This window comes from Cystoisospora suis (genome assembly GCF_002600585.1).
Source record: "Cystoisospora suis strain Wien I chromosome Unknown contig_2361, whole genome shotgun sequence".
NCBI classification, from domain to species: domain Eukaryota; phylum Apicomplexa; class Conoidasida; order Eucoccidiorida; family Sarcocystidae; genus Cystoisospora; species Cystoisospora suis.
In genome coordinates, this window is record NW_027155160.1 from 25,210 (window position 1) to 46,169 (window position 20,960).

The 20,960-nt window shown below is 51.1% G+C and overlaps 4 protein-coding genes across 4 annotated transcripts in view; 1 reads left to right on the plus strand and 3 right to left on the minus strand.

The window, feature by feature from the left end:
• The first annotated feature begins 1,784 nt into the window (after positions 1 to 1,784).
• On the plus strand, positions 1,785 to 15,179 carry CSUI_004930 (uncharacterized protein). The gene is made up of 6 exons (XM_068065111.1): positions 1,785 to 4,080; positions 4,894 to 7,982; positions 9,065 to 9,124; positions 9,520 to 9,600; positions 10,794 to 10,939; positions 12,112 to 15,179. Exons 1-6 carry the CDS (start codon positions 2,697 to 2,699, stop codon positions 14,102 to 14,104), a joined length of 6,753 nt encoding a protein of 2,250 aa, XP_067922915.1. The 5' UTR covers positions 1,785 to 2,696; the 3' UTR covers positions 14,105 to 15,179.
• Positions 14,989 to 16,715, minus strand: CSUI_004931 (uncharacterized protein). The gene has a single exon (XM_068065112.1). It carries the CDS (start codon positions 16,548 to 16,550, stop codon positions 15,870 to 15,872), a length of 681 nt encoding a protein of 226 aa, XP_067922916.1. The 5' UTR covers positions 16,551 to 16,715; the 3' UTR covers positions 14,989 to 15,869.
• A 719-nt stretch (positions 16,716 to 17,434) lies between these two features.
• CSUI_004932 (nek kinase) lies at positions 17,435 to 20,427 on the minus strand (the record flags this gene model as incomplete). The annotated part of the gene is made up of 4 exons (XM_068065113.1): positions 20,312 to 20,427; positions 19,342 to 19,968; positions 18,853 to 19,054; positions 17,435 to 18,746 (listed from the first exon to the last, which is right to left on the minus strand). Exons 1-4 carry the CDS (start codon positions 20,388 to 20,390, stop codon positions 17,435 to 17,437), a joined length of 2,220 nt encoding a protein of 739 aa, XP_067922917.1. The 5' UTR covers positions 20,391 to 20,427.
• An 84-nt stretch (positions 20,428 to 20,511) lies between these two features.
• Positions 20,512 to 20,960, minus strand: part of CSUI_004933 (uncharacterized protein) — a 1,544-nt gene continuing 1,095 nt past the window's right edge. The window contains exon 2 of the mRNA XM_068065114.1: positions 20,512 to 20,958. Within this exon, the coding sequence (XP_067922918.1) occupies positions 20,763 to 20,958 (196 nt within the window). The 3' untranslated portion in view covers positions 20,512 to 20,762. The remainder of the gene's footprint in view (positions 20,959 to 20,960) is intronic.

Genomic DNA, 20,960 nt, shown 5'->3' on the forward strand with positions numbered 1-20,960 from the left:
CCTGAAAATGTTAGTTGGTCTCCGAGTCTTGAGAAGAGGATCTCTATGTACTCGCCTTAGAGGTAGCCCCATGAGCCTTCTACGCAGAAGAGGCGAAGTACGCAGTGTCTGTCAGTGTTTAGTGGCCGTCCCATTCAGATGTCTTTGCACCATTGAGTCACGGCAAAGAGCGGTCGGGGTAGTTTCGAGGGAAATCTTCACCCACACCTGTTACCCCCACTGAACCTTCGGAAACCTCGTCTCCTCTTAGTGCTCGTGCGCGTCTGCTGTAGTCTACACCGTAACCTGTCACGCCACAGATCGGAGACTTTCCGCTCTGCGTTCATTAGAACAATGCATCAGAGCCTGATACTCTGCTACGAGAAGTGTGGCCACCAGGCACGCGGAGCTGCAGGGAAGCCATAAGCCCTACGCGATGTGCTGTAGTTTTGCCGAGTGTTTACCCCTGCAGCAGAGGAAATCACTTTACTCTGCCTGTTCCTTTCATAGTTTGCACTTTCGGCCATGTAATTTCGCGTCCATTCTCCGAAGTATGATTCACAGAAAACTCCAGTGCTTCGTTGTTTTGCCTGCTCGAGGACACGAGTTTGTCCCTCCGGGGTTTTGCTTCTCCTAATGCATACCCCCTTTTTTGAGGCGCTACTCTTCACAACACCCAGGGGCTCAGTGACTCACTGACCGCGTGTTGTCTCGGAGCAAGCTTTTGCCTCACGTTAAAGATTGACAGCATATAAAATTATGTCCAAGCCGCCTGGTTTTGCTACACCTCTGTTGGGGATAGACAACGCATGAGATTGCTGAACGTGTGACGCGACTTTCTCGTGCTGAAACAAAGAGGGGCCGCCAGAAACTGCCTAGCAGTCATTAAAGCGGGGACAAGGCTCGCACCCACGGCAAGGTTTCCCAGTCAGACATTTCTTCGGTCCCGGCCTCTTCTCAGAAAAGGTGTTGCCAGTCTATTCGATCAGAATACCCCTGCCACCATTTTTGCATCGATGGCTGATGAGCACGACTGTCTGGTGGAATGATCCACGAGAGCGAACTGAGTACGGTCCGGAGACTGAAGCGAAGGTTTACTTCAAGCATTCCGAAAATCGAACCCTGGCGATGAACAGGGCTCGATCTCCGGCCTTGTTTCCACTGTTCTCAATGTGTTTGCGTCATACCATATGCCCCGCCCAAAGCCGAAGACGCACTGACAAAACAATGCAGTGCACTTGCGTGTTCTTGTTCAGTCTTACCTCGCTTCCTGAACGGGTATGGAGTGCTTGAATTTGTGCCGCTGCTTCTCACTCATTCGTGTACGCTAGTGGACGCGGTTGAGGTGCGGAAGAAGAAACGGCACGCGCTGCCCACACAAGTTGCATCTCTGTTAGGTAGGACAAGAGTGGAGGAAACTGCAGCCAGTCTTGGCACAGCATTCCAAACGGACACACAAGAAACCCCCACTGCTAAGGAGGCAGGATCTGGTGATGTTTTCCCGAACGAACTCTCCTTCTCATGAAACAGCACGCCACCCAATGGGTTTGATGCACTGCAGGGCTCGGGCGTTAAGCCAAAATTCGTAGTCTCGCGTCAACTCTGACCATCAACCGACAACCAAAGACTCGGCCCGCGCCGCGTTGGGCTTGTTCTGCGGAATGTCCGGAGCCGTTCGGGGATGGCGCGCGATTCGCGAGTGTGTACTTTCATCTCGGTGACGGAATTGAGGCATGGCTACAGTGTCGCGGTCAAAAGATTAGTTCTCCGTACCTTTTTTCTGTCACAGCCATTCGCTGCCATAAGGACGTAGTCCGGCGCCGTCGGCTGATATTGCGCGGTGTCCCTAAGCATACAGAGATGTGGTTGTCCGGATGAATCACTCTCCTCCTGACTTGCGGCATCGGCTTCGCCCAAACAGATACATGGAGAGTTCTTCAACAACCTGCGCAAAAGCGAAGAACAGAAACCAGGTTTTTCTATTTCCGAGTTGTTCTTCTCCCGCTTCGCTCCTGAGTGTGCAACGAAATGGTCCTTTTCTCCCATCTCTAGCGAACTTTGAGATTCAGGGTCTTATTGCATGTGTTAAAAAAGCGTACTGATTCTGCCGTCGTGAGAGCGGTGTGCTCATTCACCCTTTTTCACCCTGGTAAGACTCGCTTTTTGTCAACGGGACGGCATCTTTGTTCTTTAGTTCATTTGCGGTGACAGATGAACTCAATGGCCGGCGTCACCTCGCCCGCAGTAAGGTAGGGCGATTTTTCATGTTTTCTTCGCACACGGGAACCATGTCTCCGTCTGCAGTGTCACCTTTATTCAGTAAGAGCTCATTCAGAAGAGCAAAGGTATTCTTTTTATTATCTCACGACTAGCTGTTGGAAGGAAAAGGGCAAGTCGTTTTCTCACAGCTTGTCTCTCCTCTCTCGACGGCAGTGACTGTGACGCATTTCTTGGGTCCGGCGTTCCAGAGCGCTGGCTGTGTCAGGTTGTTCTCTCTTTCACTTCGGCTGGCGTCATCTCCTTCCCTTTTTCCCACGGAGCGAAGAGACGTTTGCATGAGTGCCGATAAGCGTTTCGTCAGTGTGCTCTGTGTCTCGACTTTTTGTTTTAAAATGCAGTCCTCTTTTATTCATCACCTAGATAGGGATCCGTTGTGGTGTACACCCATCTCGTGTTAGTGAAGAGCCGGGTGTTCTGATGCATACCCTGGAAAGAAGATGCCTCTTGGCAAACAAGTGGAGAGAAAGATGGAAAAGATGTCTAGGAACTCCGGGAGGTTGTCACAGGACTCTGGGAATGCTGAGTGTCCTTTGAAAGACTGCGAAAACGAGAGGGATTTTGACTTCTTGGTGGAAAAGAAGATAGAGGGTCGATCTAGCTCCAAGGGAGACCAGATAACTTCGTCTTATCTTTGTCGGTCTCCCGGGTTTTCTTCCTCCCGTCCATCTGTTAAGCCTTCCACGTCTTCCTCTACCCCTCCCTTCAGTGGAGTATCTACCGGTATATCCAGCCTGTCGTGTTCCTCTTCATTTTCCCCGTCACCATCCCCTTCTTCCTCCCTTTCTTCTTCTACCTCTTCTGTGTCTCCGCCCTTTTCTTTTCCTTCGACTTCCTCCTCTTCTGCGTCTTCTCCTCTATCTTTTTCACCAGTGGCAGGTGCGGCCTTGAAGACTCCCGCGGATCGTCTCCAACCATCCACGCAAGGTGAGAGTTCTCCATCAATGAGAGCTTCCGCGGTGAGAGAGTCGCGACACACAACAGACTCTCTATCTCGCCCGACTTCACCTTCTTTAGCTACTACAGCCGGTGCTGTCCATACACCTTCTCACTGCCAAGAGAATGGGGAGAATTTTTCTTCTTCTTCTCGTTCTCGTCCCCCTCTCCCCCAACTTTCAGTGCACTCGCTTCGTAAGTCGTCTGGTGAAGCACGGTCTTCATCTTCAGTAGCAGTTTCTCCATTTTCTTTTGGCTGTTCTTCTTCTACCTCCCCTGTATCGTTAGAACCTCATTCAACTTCTGTCCGTCCTAGCATCTCAACCCCATCCCACGGACAGAAGTCCCCTCAGTCTCATGTGCCAAAGAGGGAACATACACAGACCTTTCAGTTCCTATCTGCTTCCTTAGATCCTTCCTATGCCTTCTCATCATTTGACACTTCACCAAGTTCTCTTTCTTCTGTTTCCTCTACTGCTACTTTTACTTCTTCTTTGACGGCTCATCCCCCTCGTCCTCGAGAAGAACACCAATCATATTTCTCGAAGGAGGTGTATGATGTTTCTTCTCCAAAAGACCAACGTGAAGAATATCTTGCCGAACGAAACTTCTTTCCTCGCAGTGAGGTGTTGTTGCCCGGGGAGAAAGTCCTTCTTGGGGCGCAAGGTAGGACCAACAGGGAGGGAAGAGAAGACGTTTCTTTAGTCAATCAACACGACGAACGAGAGAGAGGAAGAGAAAAAGAAGCAGAAGAAGAAAGACAGTCAAGAGAGATCGAGGGAGGTGTGGGTGCCGAACCTAAACAAGGGGAACAGGGACAGAAAGGTAATTTGCATGGCCTTAATTCTTCTTCAAATCGAGATACAAGATCCTCCACACTCTACACGGGTAAGCTCTTGTTCTTTCTCAGCGTCTCATGCATCTCGGTTCTCTTTCGTGTCGTGGCTCGACTGATAAGTTTCTTTACAGAAGACGATTGTAGTTTCTCCTCTACGTCTCTCCCTCTGTCTCTACATGGTTTGATCTACCTTGACAAGCTTTTTCCTTGCATCGCCTTTTTCTATATGTACAGCTTTGAGCCGTTTCCCCAGTATCACTGCCGTTGTTACCGGGGAGGTCGCCTACACCTCTCATGTGTATCTTCCTATTCATGAATATGCATACACATACTAATATCCACAAATGTGTACTTCTTCACGAACCCATTTGTGCTCTATCAACTATTCTTGTTGAGGCGTCCTAGGTGCTCTCTCGACATCCCTAACCACCTTTTTCTCTTCCCGTCATGTCTTTCCTCTTGCCCAGTTTTCTTTTACACCGGCCACTCTCTTTACATATAGGGGTACATGCATTTATGTGTGTATATGTATGTTCGCGTAGATACATATTCATACATGTATACATAAATGGAGGATCTCTCCAAACTATTGTGCCCCTCACTGTTCTTTTCTTTTTCCCTCTCGTCACCAACCTCACCCCAGAAAGGCACAAGAAGGCAATCATACTCTTTAGTGTTGTATTCTCTATCTTTCTTATGTGTCTCTGGAGTGGTCTCACTATCTGTCTCTCTATTATGCCCCCCCTCCGTTCACCTTCTTGAAGAACCCGTCATTCTAACTGTGTGTATCTCTCAGTGCGTCGTCTTCCCTTCGCTGTCTGTCTGTATTCTTCTTGCTTCATTGCCTTCTCTCTTTCTTTCAGGCGAAGGTGTGATGAGACCAAATACTCCTCGCCTCCCCACACTGTCTTCTGCACCCTGTTCTTCTTCTTTCACTTACGGTGTCGAAGATCGAACATATGCTCGTTGTCAGTACACTCCAACACGTGTGGCTGCTACTTCCCCTGTTGTCCTCCCTCGCCCCTCTCATTCTTCTTCCAGTTCTTCTCTTCTCCTGGCTCCCTCTCCACTCAATCCTCTTCTTTCTGGTTCTAGGAAGACCTCCTCTCTCGCCTCTACGACCGGTGCCGGTGGCAGCGTGCCGGCTCCGAGTGGGGCTGTTCAGCAAAAAGGCAAGATTTCTTCAAGAGATGATCGTACCTCAGCTCAGCTTGTGTCTGACAGCTCCATACAAGACACGACCGCAGGACAAGACATTATTGCATCTTCGCTAGCTGCGCGGGCTGCCGCTGAAGCTTCTTCACGTGCGGCTGAAGCCTTACTAGGGAGATTAAGAGAGACCGAGAGGGTTCATAATAATACCAGGACAACGCATCAACAAGATGTAAGGAGGATGGGAGTGAGCAGCAATTCTGTAGTTGATAACACGAAGGCAACTGTCGAAGGTTCTACCCAGTCTACGTCCTCTGTGGTTCTCTCGGTGAATGATTCTTCTTCTCTCAGCTTGTCCCCTTCATGTCGTGTTCCTGAGAGTTCGAGGGGATATTTCACGTCTTCTTCTTTATCACCAGGAAAGACGAGTGCGTCTCTGGGTGTCTCGTCTCGTCTGCTTGATTCGTCTTCTTCATCTTCGTCATCCGGGGAGGCCCTCCCCGACATACTCTCGCAGCCTTTTCACCATCCAACTCCACAACAGAGAACGACTTCGGGTCTATCAGACCAGATCTTAGAAGAGAAGGCCATGGGCACCGACAATCGGGTTAAGAAGAACCAAGAAGAAGAAGAAGAAGCGAAGGAGCAAAGAAGTGAAGATGAGGCTTCACATTCTGTTTCATCGGATGAATCTCTCCACGAAGTAAAAGGACATCGCGGAAAAGCAAGAGAAGAGAAGAGATGGGGCAGTGGTCGTACATCCCCAGTACTTGATAGAGAAGACAAGGGGAAAGGATCACGGTGGTGTGTATTTCCTTCAAAGGATAGCACGGCAGGAGACGAAGGAAGAAAGCAAGTGAGGACTTTGAATGAAGAAGCAACGACAACGGCTGTCTGTCAGGCTCCTGGCTACGAAACTTCCTCCTCCTATAGTATCAAAGCCTCTTCGTCTCTGTCTTCTTCATCTTCTTCATCCTCGTCATCTTCTCCGTCACCTCCCTCTCCATCTGTGTGTTCAGAGAGCGTCATTTCAGAGGAAGATACAACCTGTATGGAGGAAGAATCACCGGTGTCCACTCGCCATCGTCCTGCACTCCAGACAAAGTCTTCAAACAACAACAACATCAACTGGGGGTTTTTGACCTTAGCTTCTTCATCTTCTAATAGTAGTGGTACCAGTAGTGCTAATCACGTCTTCGCCTCTTCTTCTTCTTCTTGCCCATCCGACTATTCCTCTCTGGCGTTTCACACCATAAGAAGAAACACAGCACTGAGACCTTTACCTCGAGTCTTCTTGAACGGAAATCGAGCGACTGCGTCCTTCTGGATTTCTTCATGCCTTCTAGAAGAGCATATGAAGCAGAGCGAGAGAGATTGTCCCGGTGGCAAGAAAGAGGAAAGGCCAAGGGAGGGGAAAAGTTCTTTTGCTATAGAACAGGAAGAACAGAGACTATATGCGAAGGACTGGCTTCCACCTGGGCTTCGAGATTTCGCTGAAGTTCTCAGAGAACAACTTGAAGAAGAAGAAGATGATGATAATGAAGAGGAAGAAGGAGAGCCGGCTTTACGAGAGTTATTAGATGAGATCTCTTCACTTGAAAGAGAAGGGATGTCGACAGAGCGAGAGAGACTTCTCCATCTTGTGGAAGAAGATGTAAGAAGAGAAGAAGAGGAGACAGAACCAAGACATGATGGAGATATATTAAGAAGTCACGAGACGGCGGGTATAGGCAATACCAAACAAAATGTGAAAAAGAAGAGTAAGAAGAGAAAACAAGAAAAAACACGCGAGTACATTCCATCTCTTTCAGATGGACTTGAATCTCTTGAAGATTTGATTCAACACTGTAAGCAGAGAGCTTTCAAATTTCTGCATGCATCTCTCGTAGCGGGAGACGTAACTACTTCTTCTTCATTCCTAGGAGGGACACCTTCCTTTAGTTCCTATTTCTCCCAGGTTGAAACTACCCGTTTCTTAGGAGAAGGAAGGCGTCAAGAACAAGATCATCAAGCACGACAAGGAGAAGAAGCGAGCGATCTGTGGGGTGTTGTAGGAGACACACACCTGTCATACAACGAAGATTCTATTGATCGTGAAACTGAGAGGAGGAGAAGCAGAAGGGAAGTTCATCCGGAGAGCTCTCTTTCGCCTCTACCGACCCTGTTGGATCATCGTAATCCCTGTGAAGACTTCTGGGAAGAGACAAGAGAAAAAGAAGATCGCGAAGAGAAAAGGGAGAAAGATGAAGAAGAAGTAGACAAAGAAGGAATGAAGAGATCTTTTCTTCGTTGCGGTGCCAACAGTGATGTTAGCAGAAGAGATGGTTCTGCTGTGAATGGTTTTCATTCTGAGATGAGAGGATATGCTGAAGACGTCTTATTAGAAGATGACAAGAAAGACCATGGTCACCCATCTTCACTTGTTCACATGAAGGCAGCAAGACGACAACAACAGGATGGTGGAAAGAATCAGGAGACAGGAGATGGTACTATCAAGGGAGATAGAAGTAGACACGGCGATCGATGTTCACTATTACAGAGGTGCCAGAGGGGGAGTGAAGAAGGTATGATGGGCAACGGATGTTTCCTTGGGAGAGATCGAGGGGACGGTTCTGCGAGAGATGAAGAAGGAGGCTTTTTGCAGGAAAGACAGCAGCAACCACATACACTAGGAGAAGAACAAGAGAAAGAAGGAGAACAGGGCATAGGATTTACAGTTCAAACAATGGTGGATTTTTATCTCTCTGTCGCGTATCTCCTGGGTCAGCTTTTGAAACGAGATCGCGCTGCTAAAGCTTTTGTAAGTGTAAAGTCTCGCGACAGGGAGTTGGTGACATGTAGAAGGAATGAGGATAATGACAATTGTATGCCATGTTGAGTTTATCCTTCTTCCTATACCTACCTCTCTACAATAAGAAATTTCTAGGGACAAGATGGATGATGGATGTATGGGTCTTCGTCTCATACTTCGTGCGTGCTATACATCACCCTCTATGGAAGGTAGGAAAATCTCTTCTACGCAAACTTCTAGATTCTATGGTGTAAGCAAGAGTCCGTGGGTCGTACGTAGTTACGCGTGTAGGCGGTGGATGAAGGTGAGTGTTCGTTAGTTCTTTAGACACGTAGCGATATGCGCCTGACTTGTCTATAAGGAGGTATAGAGAAACAGGGACGGGGAGACGATGAGTAGAGAAAGGGAGAAGAAAAGGAATTGACAAAGAGAGATCTTTTTTGTTACGTGACCAAGTGAGGGAATCTTTCTCCTTCCAACAGGTGTTCCAAAGAGTGAGATGTCGTGGAAGTATTCCTTCCTTCACAATTCGAAACAGCAAAGAGGAACCACGTGTTACTTCCACCCCCTCACCTTTGCTCAGATTTTCTCAGAAGTTGCATGCATAGTGACGTCCACCCTCCTCCTGTCGATGGTCTGTTTATCGGGACTGCGTTGTTGGCAAGAAAGAGGATGAGAGACCAAGCCTTCTTCCACAGGAGAGACACAGGATCGACCTCCTTCAAATACATACGAAGGACTATGTAAATTCAGATGCTGCTCTCCCCCCACTCCTACCGCTCCAACGTCTAGACCCGTAAAGAAGAAGACGAAGACAGAAACTACTTTGTGCGGGTTTGCATTAGGCTCTCTGTGTTTCTCGAAGCACATCGTGTGTCTCGCCTGAAGTCAGATGAGGAACACGTACATGAGACTTTCTCCTGTCAGTCAAGGACAAGTAAAGGAGACGTTTCTCATCTGAACCGCAGTGAGAGGAAAAGAGCGTGCATGAGGGCACCTCTTCTTACTATTGACGTAGTACCTAGGTGAATGAAGAAGGCTTCTTGGCTTTTCTACTCTCCCCCTCCGGTGTTCTTTTGTCTCTTCTGCAGTATAAGCGGGAGGTGGATTTGCTTCGAGAGCGACTGTGCTTGACAACAGCACAAGCTCGAGTAAGTTTGTCTGTATTCTTCGTTTGCATGTATGTGATCTGATCTGATCCTGGTGGTGTACATGATCAGAATGGCTAGAGGCGTCATTCGACCTGTTCAAGTGCAATTTCGGTCTCCCGGAAGATCTACACACACCGAAGTAGCGTTGGCGTGTTGTCCGTCTAAGCGTATGATATAGCTAGATAGACATATAACATGTATACATCCCCAGATCGATATAGAGAGATGAATAGACCAACTACATGTCTTTTTGTTACTTACGGAGGACGATTCCATACATTGTCTCTCGACTTCCTTTTTATTAACACAGACATAGGTACAAGCACGTATTGGACTAGCCTAGCGACAACCAGGCTGCTTCTGTCGTTTTGTGTTGGTGTTTTTTCTTCAAATAGGAGTCTTTCACGGACGCTAAGCGGCAATTAGAAGAGGAGGAAATGCAGTCTCGGCGCCTTTCGAAACAGGTGGATGAGAAGGTAAAAACGAAGGCATGACATCTGTCTTAAGTGTTTACACACTCTCGTGTGATAATACCTATACCCAGAGGGGGCTGGATTTCCCCCGCATAGCCTGTCAGCTTTAGTCCAGTCCTCAGTGCCTTGCCAAGTCAGCTATAGTGCCTATGTGGTGATCCCTCTCATAAAGTTGGTGCCTAGCTTTTCAAGCCAGACCAAGCAGGTTGGGTATGGAGAGGAGGGGGAAACCACGGAGTAGGATATTTCTCTGTACATTCTTGCAATAGTGATCTCTTCTGTCTGTTTTTTTAGTCAGGCTCTCAAGTAGGGAGTTACTAATCTACTGTAGGACACGTCGAGCAAGCCATGCTCAACAAATGCTGTCCGTTTTAGTCGTTGTGGTGTCCTAAGTCTAGGCGTTTGAAAAGACTGTGCAGCGTCCAAGATTTCTCTCGCGTCGTTGCAAAGAACCTCGTGAACGAAGCAGGGGGTGTAGAATCATTTCTTTGGTTGAAATGATGTATTTCCCTTTATACACGTATATAGGTAGTTGTGTAGGCAGGCAGTATGGTCTCCTGGTGTAGTAGTGAGCTGACCAGTCCCGGGCTGCGCCTACTCCCGCTGCAGTTCGTGTCTGTACAACAGAAAGAATGACTGAACTGTATCATTCGTAGGAGGAGGCAAGGACTCTACCATGAGTTGATTAGTGGTGATTTTGTCATGCTGTGGAAGATAAGTAAAGTACTGTCTGTATAGCCACAGGAATGGCGGCGGAGGTGTACACTCTACCAAGGCACCGTATGACAAGCAGATTATATGACACGCTTGTTATTAGGCATCGTAGTTTCATCGTCTGCTTCTGTCAGCTAGTGCCTTTTCTTTTGATGTCTCTCGCTTGAGTCGTTCGATTGCAACTGTGTCCTGAGGAGCAGAGGTGAGGTGAACTTGTTTTCCATTCTTTTGACGAGAGGTGGTGCGGCGAAGTCCAATTGGTAACCACGATGATTCTCACCGAATACAACAGGCCAAAAGCCGTTTTTTCTTTTCTTCAGTCTCACTTGACAGACCTTTGATTCTTTTGTAGCCGACACAGCAAAGTAGCTGTCACTCTCGGACCTTGATGAGCAGCCGGTGTCTTTGTTTCCATCTCACGAACGTGTCTTTGAGCCATTACCTCGTCCGCCCGGTTCTTTTCTCGCTATGTGTGTCCGTAGGAGAAGAGAATCCAGCAAATTCTAGACGAGCACGATGACCTACGACGGAAGTTTCGAGAGGAACAACGCCATCTACGGCTGCAGCAGGAAGCGGAGATTGATGACTTGAATAGACAGTTTGATGCCATAAGGAAAGATCTCCTACGGTAAGAAGAGTTTGTCCGTGTCTTTGTACGTGTCTTCCGCTTGGCTGCCTGGTGTTCTTCCCTCTTCTTGGCCCTCAACTTTCTCGCCTTTCTGAATGTTTGACGACTTCGCGAAGAAGAAGCGATCGTTTTCTCAACCTTGGGAAAGTTTTCTTGGACTCATTCTTTTGAATGTAATGACATATTCAGGTGTTCGATCACCCTTCTCCAACTTGGGCTCTCCCTTCCGTCTACCTTTGAGATTCTTCTCTTTACTGTACTTACTCTTCACGATTCACACCGGATACGCAAGCTGAGCAAAATAGGTAGAAAGGTAGACTGCTTCCCCTGTCAGGTGTCCTGGGTTGTTGCTTACGCAGCAGGAGTGTCATCATCACCACCGTCTCCTTTTGTTCTTTAGGCGTTCTGTTGTGTCTGCTTTACGTACTGTATTCCATGAGCGGTAGGAGTTCTAGATGCGGCGAGAAGAGCGTCTTTTTTTTCCCCCGTTCTTTTTTCCCTGTCTCGTCTCCTCAGCGCACGTCCCGTGTTCATGCTTGTCTTCTACCTCATGTGCCACCTGTCGAGATTCTGCTTTCGGGTTACTTTAGGCAGCTAGCTCCATAGATAGATAGATAGACAAGACAAGACAAGAAGCGGCTGTACGCTGTCAGAGTGCAGAGAGCTAAAGAGACAGCGAGAGACAGGGATGACTTCGAGTGGAAACACGGGCAAAACGAGAAAACAGCAGCGCAATAACACCGCCTATGGGTGGGTGTCTTCTCAAAACTTGTTTCTGGGTGAGTCGTCAGGATGAATGTCATTTGCAACAGCCTTGTCATCGATTCGGAACTCCCTTTCTGCGTGCCGAATAGGCCTTACTCAATTGGGTATGAGTCGAGCAAACAGTGGCATTGATCTCTTAGCCTGGGTAACCCCCCTTCCCCACGCATGCTTTCCACTGCGCTGAAGCCAGCAATGCGGAGGGGAAGTTGGATGACTTGTACCTCTTTAGCTGTCATTTTATCGGAAAGCAAGCAGTTTTGCTTCCGCGAGGGCAAGGGTTCATGTCCCCGTGCAGTAGAATGGATCGTCCCGGAACTGCATGCGTCTAGTTCGGTCTGCCCCCATCACGTTTCCATGTGGTTTAGGCAGACACTGAGACCTGTTCTGTTTTTTCTGTGCCCGTGTAGACGAGACCGGCAAGTGGAGCGACTGCAGAACGAGCTGCGGGAGGCGGTCTACCAAAATCAGCAGCTGCAGCGGAAGCAACCACAGCTCGGTCCGCTCTCAGACAGTATGCTCCCTTTGTCAAGAGGTCCCAAGAACGAACAAAGAGCGAACTCCTGTTTCCGACTATCAGATGCACCTGGGCGCGCAGTGGGGTCAGAGAGTGATGACAGCGGTAGTGGTGGCCTCTGGGGGAGGCGGTCTTTGACAGTGACAGGGCGTTTTGATAAAAATCCCGCAGGTGCTCTGTGCTTCTTATGGTGCAAGCATCCTGCAGAAAGACCAGGCAGCGAGAAGGATCACGGAAACCACATTGGGCATGACGAGGAAAAAGTCAGCGTCGTACCGAAAGGGCAGGGAAATAAATACACTGGCACAAGGGAAGGAATTGTTCAGAATCGCTCCACCAGCGGCTGCCTGGAGGATAGAGATCACCGCCACCGCATGAGTCCCTCTTTTAGGATGGAGGAGGGGCATAGCATCACACCACTAGAGAGAGGCGGGGGACTGTCACGGCGCAAGCGGATCTTTCACAGTGCTGCGGTCACTCCACTTGGGAGGGCAGACACTAGAGCTGTTCTGCCGGTCCGTACCACCAAGGGACGCACCTCGAGTCTTGACAGATTCAACCGAGTACAGGATGCTGCAAGGTATCGACAAAAAAGTGTCCGCGGCCGGAGGCGGGGCGGCAGTCGCCCGGCGCCTCTGGTTGATGATCGGATAGCATACCAGGTTAGCCCGCTGAAAAGAGGACGAGAGACAGCGAACAGCCACCAGGGCGGTCTCGGCTGGACAACGCGAACATGGAATACGGATGATGAAACAGGGGCGGCTATGCAGCAATCGGGGAAGTTTGAGCTCCTTACTGGGAGAAACGAGGACCATTTCAGGGTGTTCAGGCGGTGGGAGACGACTTCTCAGCAAAGTGTAGGCTGCGAGGTATGCACAAACAACGTAGACCCAGGCGCCGCAACAGAGAGCGTAGACTTGGGGAGCTACACCGGGAGGAGAGACTTCAGCCTAAGCAGGGAGTGGAGCTTCAGCAGCGTTCGAAGCATCCTTTCTTCAGGCGCACGCGAGGTTGGGAGGTTACCAGACGCCTGGACCAGGTGCACAACACCGCTCTTTTCTCTTTCGCCCCGGAACAGCCGAGTGCAAACACTCCAAGAAGAACTCTTGAGTGTTCTTTCTGTTGGGGAGCGAGAAGAAGCTGTTCGACTTCTCCTCAGGGCAAACGTACTTCAGGATATCTGCACACTCGGAGAGAAGGACGCCGAGCAGGTTCTTTCAGAGCTCGCACTGTTCACTACTGCCAATGGTATGAGACACGAAGCGGGAGGCGTAGACGGGCGGAAAGGCGGGGTGCCTGAAGCTCAGGCAGTACTGGCACCATACTACTGCGCGGCTGGATCAAAATCGTTCAGTACAAGCACAAGGGAGAAGAGGACAGTGCATGCTCGAAGTTACTTGAGTTCCACGTTGGGTTATGCGTCTTTTTTTCTCTCCTTATTTGCCCTGGATTACGCAGTGCTTGGGGGCTACTGTGTAAGCTCAGTTCTGAAATGCGTAGAGTGGACCTCGCTCCTTATTTTGTCCAGAACCCAGGAGCTTAGACATGGCTTTCAGCATGAAGACGTCGGCCACCCGTTAGCCTATGTTTTCCAAGCAATCGAGAGGTTTCTTCTGTTTTTCTTGCAATGCCTGCGCGGCGTGGCAGAGCCGCCGGAAGACGAAGTATTACTTTCCTATACTGAGATGCTGGCTGATCAGTTCAGTGGAAGCAGTCGGGTCTCTGACTGGGAAGGCTCAGCTGGACCAGGTGTATTTGTTTCGCCAAGAAACGAGGGATTTCCTTTCGGTGCAGGCCTGCTCGGAGGGGGGGAGGGGATTTCTGACTTTTGTCCTAGAGAAGCACCTTGGTGCGAACACGGGCACGTTCAGAGATGTGCGAAGTGAGTGTGCAAAACCGGCTCGTAGCTGAAGCCTTCGCGACGAAGTAGGTTCCTGTACTCCTGTACACGGTGTCAGGATGCGTGCTCTGTGAGTTCGCTGTCCAAGCTAAGGCGAGAGAACGTCATGGACTTGGATTTTGGCTGACGGGGTGTGCTATAGGATGAATCAGTTTGCCCAAGCGGAGCGTTCTGACAGCGAGATCGTAACGTCCAGTCTCCGTGTGATTTGAGTTGAGCGCGCAGTCAACTTGAAAGGGGATGTCATTTAAAGACACCGGCAAAAGGACACCGAGGGAAAACTCTTGTCAATTTCGAAGCGCTGTCAATATCTGCAGCGCGTGCGGACCCCATACGGTTAGGTCAGCAGCTACGGTTTCCTGGAGCAAGTGTGCTTGGGCTCGGGAGCAGGCAGCATTTGAGCAAAATGTCCTTGACCGTGATGTGCACCTGCATCTGGGCCAGTCCGAATGTGAGCTATCAGTCTGTGCGACTGAGCTGTTAAAGGCGTCAACAGGAATAGGACATCTGTCTCACTTCTGGGCTGCTACACAGAGGGCCATCGTGTAGTGTCTTGTAGTGTCGTTGCAGCTCTTCTTCTGTTCAGCGCTCCCGCTACCGCCAATGAAAATGAATCAGGTGTCCTGTTCGTATCGCCGCCTCAATTAAAGCAGTAGCTATGTGTGTCCGATAGCTGCATTGGCTCTCGAGTCTTGAAAAGTGTCTGCGAAATCAGAAAGCCCTGTTACTATGACAGGAGTGCGCCGAGGGCCAAAGCTAGTGCTGACTCTCTCCAGACTGGACGGCCCGTGCTACTTTATTGTCAAGACGTCACACGCGACTGCAACGACGTCGCTGCCTGACCATACTTGCGATCGTGAGCATGACACTGGGCAAGCATCACTTCAGGTTTAGTTCTGGTGAATGTCAGAGACCCTTTTGTTTCACAGAAAGAGGGAGAGTCCAGGGAGCCTTGACACCATTGGGGATATGCTTACAGCGGGGAGTCGAGGCACCCTTTAGCTTTTCACTTCACTCCATATAGGCATCAAACGGAACCCGAATCCTGCTTCACACTGTGCAAAGGTCAGTGCGGAGCGTGTGTGTCTACCTTGACTGAGCTGATCCCGCTCAGTCTTTCAGCGCGAGATTGATACATTCATGCGCTTTCAAAGTTTCTTCCGGTCAACTTATGAGACGGCGGTAGCCACATAACGGAGCAGCCTGCGCAGCGCCAGTGATTCCCTGCCAAAGTAAATGGCTTCCCTGTCGCCAGCCAGCTGGTGCGGTCTTCACGTCTTCGCAGTTGATGCTGCAGAAGTGGAGTTCAAAATACAATGGCTTCTCACCGAGGACAGCTTTAAGACCTGAACAGTAAACTTGGAAAGAGGGTAGTGCCCCAAGTCTGCGCTCGCCTCCCAAGGCGAAGTGCTCGAAAGCTTGCCCCCAAGCTTCCGTGGCGAAACCCCTCGTCAGGGGCAATTTTCTTGTCCCCTGTTGTCTGGCGATAGTGGCAGTGCGGACACCGTCAGCCGCTCTGGCGGTGCTACGTACGGGTACGTTCAGGTGTGGAGCAATTCAAGCGGCCCAGCAGACAGGCCACCGTCGAAAGGCGATCCGACGCACGGCTGAAAACGACTCGGTAACTTTCACTTCATCCTGCTTGCCGCGGTGGCTCGATGATTGCAGTTTGGCTTGTGCTTTCAGGTCAAGTCCGGTCAGCCTGAAGCGATTTCCTCTTTCGGCAACCCGTTTTCCGGGGTCTGCTTGTTTCAGTACGGGTGATTCTCGTGGCTGAAGTTTTCTGACGAGTGCGAGTATGAGCCATCTGATTGGTAATTCCATCCCTGGTATTTGTCGCCCTTGGCCAGAGCCACGTAGAGGGCAGTTTCTGAAGGATGAAACGCGGCCCAGAGGACGAACAAGAAATTCATAAACCAGTCGTTCGGGCCCTGAGCCAAAGGAAAGAGGCTTTTTGCAGGCATCCAGTTTGCTGGGTAGAAGGGCATCCCCGGAATGAAGAAACGCGACGGTGACGTCGCTGGTTCGTCAGCAGCCAGGTGTGATGAGCCGTGCGTTGCTTTGGGGCTCGACGACTGAGACCGTTCCCTCTGTTTCATCGTGAGATACGTCGCCGCGTCCGCGGCGGCTCGGACAAACTGCTCAGGTAACGCTGCAGCCATGTTGTAATGGTCCGTGAGGCTCCGGAGCATATCAGTGTGGATTGTTGGAGACAGAAAGCCCTCTGACACTACAGAAGCAGGTGCCAATGGCAGGCTCCGGGAAAAGAACTGTACGGGATCCACGAAGTCGAAACCGTAGAAACTCGTGGCACTATTGGTATTCGAGAAGGCACCCTCCACATACACCGACGCTCTTGCGAGCGCCCCAGCGAGGCACACCGCCCGACAGAGTGTCGCCAACATTTTGAAACACAACACTTTCATACCCATGAGATAGCGAACCACACGGAGTGGAGCTCCGCGAGCGGTAGCGATCGCCGAGAACTCGGGCGCAGACGCCGCAGGCTGCTCAAGAAACGAGAAGGTGCCAGCAGTAGCTTCAGAGCAATAACCTTTGTGATGCGGAAAACCTGTTGTTGTGACCGGAGAGGCAGCCAAGCACGCAAGGCTGCCCTTCTCACTCTCAACGTCCTGATCTGCGCCGCGACCTTGCGCAATAGATGGGACAGGCACGCAACACACCAGCTGACGATCGGGTGCTCAGGTGGAACTCTTGCCCTGTACTTCTTCGCTGCACTGTCCCAGGGCGGCAGCGCAGCTCGTGTCTAGTTCTCTTGCCCTCCTACTGTCTATGGTGGAGTGAACAGTTCTCGCGAGGCTGTTGCAAAAGGAAGAACTGACGCGCCGCTATGTCGAGGTAACCTTTGATTCCTCTTCCATTCTTCCCGAGACACCTGTGCTTGCTTAATGTGAACATTCGCGGAAAAACCACAGTCACCTGTTCCTGAATCCCGAACCCCTAGCTGTAGCTTCGTCAAACGTACGCCAAAAAGTCAGTTCCTTGTGCACGCACATTCGTCGTGAGCCAGGACCGCGCCTTCCGCAGAAAAGTCTCGCCAGGCTCCAGGTGCATACAGAGAGAAGACCCAGTTCTCATGACGGAGCAGAGAAACGCATCTTCCACTACTCGGTGGTCTCTCTCGCATTCAAGTTCACCTTCTGCATGGCCCGTACACTGTGCATGCTTCTCGTGTCAAGCTCACCGCGAGCGGGCAAGCATGTCGCTGTCCACGTCGTAGCTTTTCACCCTGAGTCGCTAGTCTCAATAAGGGCGGGTCAGGTTTTGAGTACAGCAGGCCCCAGAAGATGCTACACTAGCCATCGATGAGCAGCTCCTCCAGAATTTCCTCCAGAATTTCGCCACTTGAGACCTGCCCTCTCGCATCGGAGGCTGACGGTCTGGATGGTACGTCACCGCCCACATGAGGCCCTTGCTCCCCCCCTGCCAAAGCACTGTATATGTCTTTCTTGGCGGAGTCAGGAGGCGAGGAGCCAGAAGGTGCTAACAAGCAGGCAGGTTCGAGCTTCGGCCCAACGTCTTGATCTCGCCCAGGAACTGGAGGTGATGCCAAGGGATGCTCAGACGAGTTGGTACCCCCACGGTCGCCGTCGCCCTGAAGCTCGGCTGCAAGCTGGCCTGTCGGCGGTTTTACCTTTAGGTTGGTCTTGCCTTGAGTTCTGCGGTGCTTTGCCTTCTTGCGTAGCGCCTTCAGTGATCGAAATAACTCCTTGGTCAACTGGTGATGGTCGCGGGAGGATGACGGCGTTTGCCGTGCATTGGGAGAGCCGGCCAGTGGTTTAGAGCAGAAGGGATTCTTCAGCAGGACGGCGTTAGCTGCAGTTGGCTCTGGACACCAGTTTGCCGACGTCTCCTCAAAAGACGAGCAGCCACTATCCGCTGTTTGATCTGGCGTGCATGGCAGTTTTCCCCAAGGGATGGTGGCTGGGGATATATCGATAAGATCACCCGCTGAGGGGAGCCCGTGGGGACTGCTGCCGTCGGCGAAAGTGACTGCGTGAGAGCTCCTTCGTCCTTCAGGAGAGAAGTTGTGTTCGAGTGGTGGCTGGGCGCGGTCTGTGCCTTCTGAAGGCATCTGCCCAAGGAGTTCCGGAGAGCCGGTGGCTGATGCGGGGCTGCACTTCCCAGAAGAGTTCGCCATCGTGCCTCTCAGCCCTTCCCATAGAAGGAGTAACTGATCCTGCAGCCATAGTCGACTGCGGGAGCTGTCGCCCCTCACGCAAGCGCAGACAGCGTCATCGAATCTTTCCGAGCTATTACTAGCACAGCGCGCTGCATGCTTACGCCGAAGGATCGAGACAACGGCGTGTGCTTCCGGCGCATGGTCCGTCAGGCCGCCTGCAAACAGTGCTTCAACGCTGGGCGCTGTGAGGGGGTTCAGGTCGGAGTCGGCGTGCTGTAGAATCGCCTTGGCCTCATGCGCTCCTTCCGAGGAGACGAACGGTTCATCAAAAGGGCCGTCTGACGGAGCCAGCTCTCTTGCAAGGCTTTGAGAATCAGTGACGTAGGACCGCAGGTACCCGAGCTGAGGGTAGCTAGAAAAGAGATTCATACCCGTAGAAAATGGAATCAGAAGTGCCGTGCAACACATCCAAGTGTTGAGAGCGCTGCAGTGTTGGGAGGGCTCCACCATATTCAGAAGGGCCGTCTTCGGCTGAACGGTCTTCCCTCTCTGCACCCAGACATCTATCCGTGCTCCTTGGAGACACCTACCGTTTGATGAGCTTCTTTATGGATTTCACGATGTAAGGCATTGCCAGGATTTCACGGGTATCCGGCCTGGCAGCAGGGTCAACCTGAAGCATCCTGCTGGCCAGCTGGTGAAGAGCCGGAGGATAAAGGTCTGGAGGACTGTCGAGATGAGAGGGCGGTGGATTCTGCGTGATCTGCATTGCCAGGACGACGATGTTCGGACCTGCCGCAGTCCCGAAATGCCACTACATGGCGAAGTTGGGGAGGGTCAGTTCTCACGATGCTACCTACGGGCTGCTTGAAACCCATGTCCCAGTATTCGAAACCAGGAGCAACCGATGTGTACGTGCACACACGGTACATCCAGAAACCCAAAAGTCTCCATGCGGTCTCTCAGCTGACTACCTCACAAAAACGAAGAGCCAAGAATCGCGTGCAGGGATCCGAGTAAAAAATCGTCGGCTGCATCAGTTCTGTTTTCTATGTGCGTCCAGGGCTACGTTTTCTCACCCTGGAACGGTTTCCTGAGACAGCAGAGCTCGTAAAGGACGCAGCCTAAAGCCCAGATGTCGCTTTTGTAGTTGTAGGGGTCACGCTTGTAGAGCTCTGGCGACATGTAGCAAGGGCTTCCAACGTAGGTTTTAGCAACCTTGTCCTTGTTGAGCTGCCGTGCGATTCCAAAGTCGCCCAGCTTGATCAGGCCGTCGCTGGATAGAAAAATGTTCTGACTTTTTATGTCTCTGTGGAGAATGTCTCCAGAATGCAAATGGTGGAGACCTGCCACAGCTTGGACGAAAACCAGAAGAACATGTTCCTCCTTGAAGAATAATGGGGTGTATGGCTTCAGATCGATCGGCTGCGTCCCGACGGGCTCCGCATCCTGTTTCAAATGTGCTTCGAGTTGCTCATCAAGGAGATTCCGTCTCAGTTGGATTTGCTGATCCAGGTCACCCCCGTCGGCGTACTCGATGAGCATGTGCAAAGTCTGCTTTTTCGGCTCCAGGTGCGAGCTAACGTAGGCGATTACGTTCGGATGTGCGCTAACGTCCTGCAGTATCGTCGCCTCTTTGAGGGCGTCTTGCCGCTGTTCCGGTGTCAGGAGACCAAGTTTGATTTCTTTGGTGACGAAAAGTTTGCCTTGGAAAACAAAAATTCACCAGCGAGGAAGGACTCACGACTCCCTGGTGCGCCGAGTAACTAACAGGGGCAAGCTGATCTAAGCGAACACTCCAACGCCCTACAGTCGCCTTTCTGTCGGACGGCAGTAGAACCGCGAGCAAGCACAAAATTTCTCTGTACAGACAAGTACTCTTCTACATCATCTGTTAGGAACTCTCTAGATGCTGGAGTGCCACGCTGCTTTACTCTCCGAAGGTCCAGCGGAAGTAACAACAGTCCGCGCGCTTCGGGCCAGGGTGTCGATTGCTACACTACTGGTGCGAAGAGTGGGCGAGAGCAGACGTGGCAGTGTTCGGCAGACCTGTTTTTTTGTCGCGTACGAGGTAGCAGAAACCCTGGGCTCCAGCGCCTAACCTCTTGACACGCTTGTACCGATCCATCGTTTCTCGTCAGTCTGTTCTTGCAGACTCGACGTCAGCATGTACAGTAGGACACGCGCCGGCTGGATTGTTTGGTTCCAGCCCAAGGCTCAGACACCAGTCTGAGGACAATCCATCGGTTCCCACCAACAAATTTGTAGCCTTTGGCCTTAGATGGAAGCCAGCTGCCTGCACAGTACGCGGATGGGCTCGTGGGTGGCCTTCGTGGACCCACTTGTTTGAACCATGATGGCAACCTCCTCGGTTGTTCACCGCTGTCAACGAGACCGGATAAACTGTTACGCGGGTTCGGGCTCAAAAAGGTCGCTGCAAAGTCAGCACAAGTAATCGGATACTGCCCTTTCAACAAAAAGCCCGGCCAGACCTTTCCCTTCACATCTGGTCACAGCTTTCCTTCATAAGCCACGGAACCAAGCCGGCACGCCACCAGGGAAGGGCTGGCGACCGGCTCTGACGGGCCGCGCGGCATCGATATTGGGACGGACACAGTGCGCTGTCAGAGAACGGGGATGAAGCACCAGGAAAACCAAGCAGGGACGTCCCGTCGGCTTTCGTGCGGATTACTTCGAG

Excerpts from the sequence above, each read along its gene's own strand:
- CSUI_004931 (XM_068065112.1), bottom strand. The coding sequence starts at position 16,550 with ATGGGTATGAAAGTGTTGTGTTTCAAAATGTTGGCGACACTCTGTCGG.
- CSUI_004930 (XM_068065111.1), top strand. The coding sequence starts at position 2,697 with ATGCCTCTTGGCAAACAAGTGGAGAGAAAGATGGAAAAGATGTCTAGG. Across the intron at positions 9,125-9,519 it reads TGACAACAGCACAAGCTCGA|GAGTCTTTCACGGACGCTAA; the intron begins GTAAGTTTGTCT and ends TTCTTCAAATAG. Across the intron at positions 9,601-10,793 it reads CGAAACAGGTGGATGAGAAG|GAGAAGAGAATCCAGCAAAT; the intron begins GTAAAAACGAAG and ends GTGTGTCCGTAG.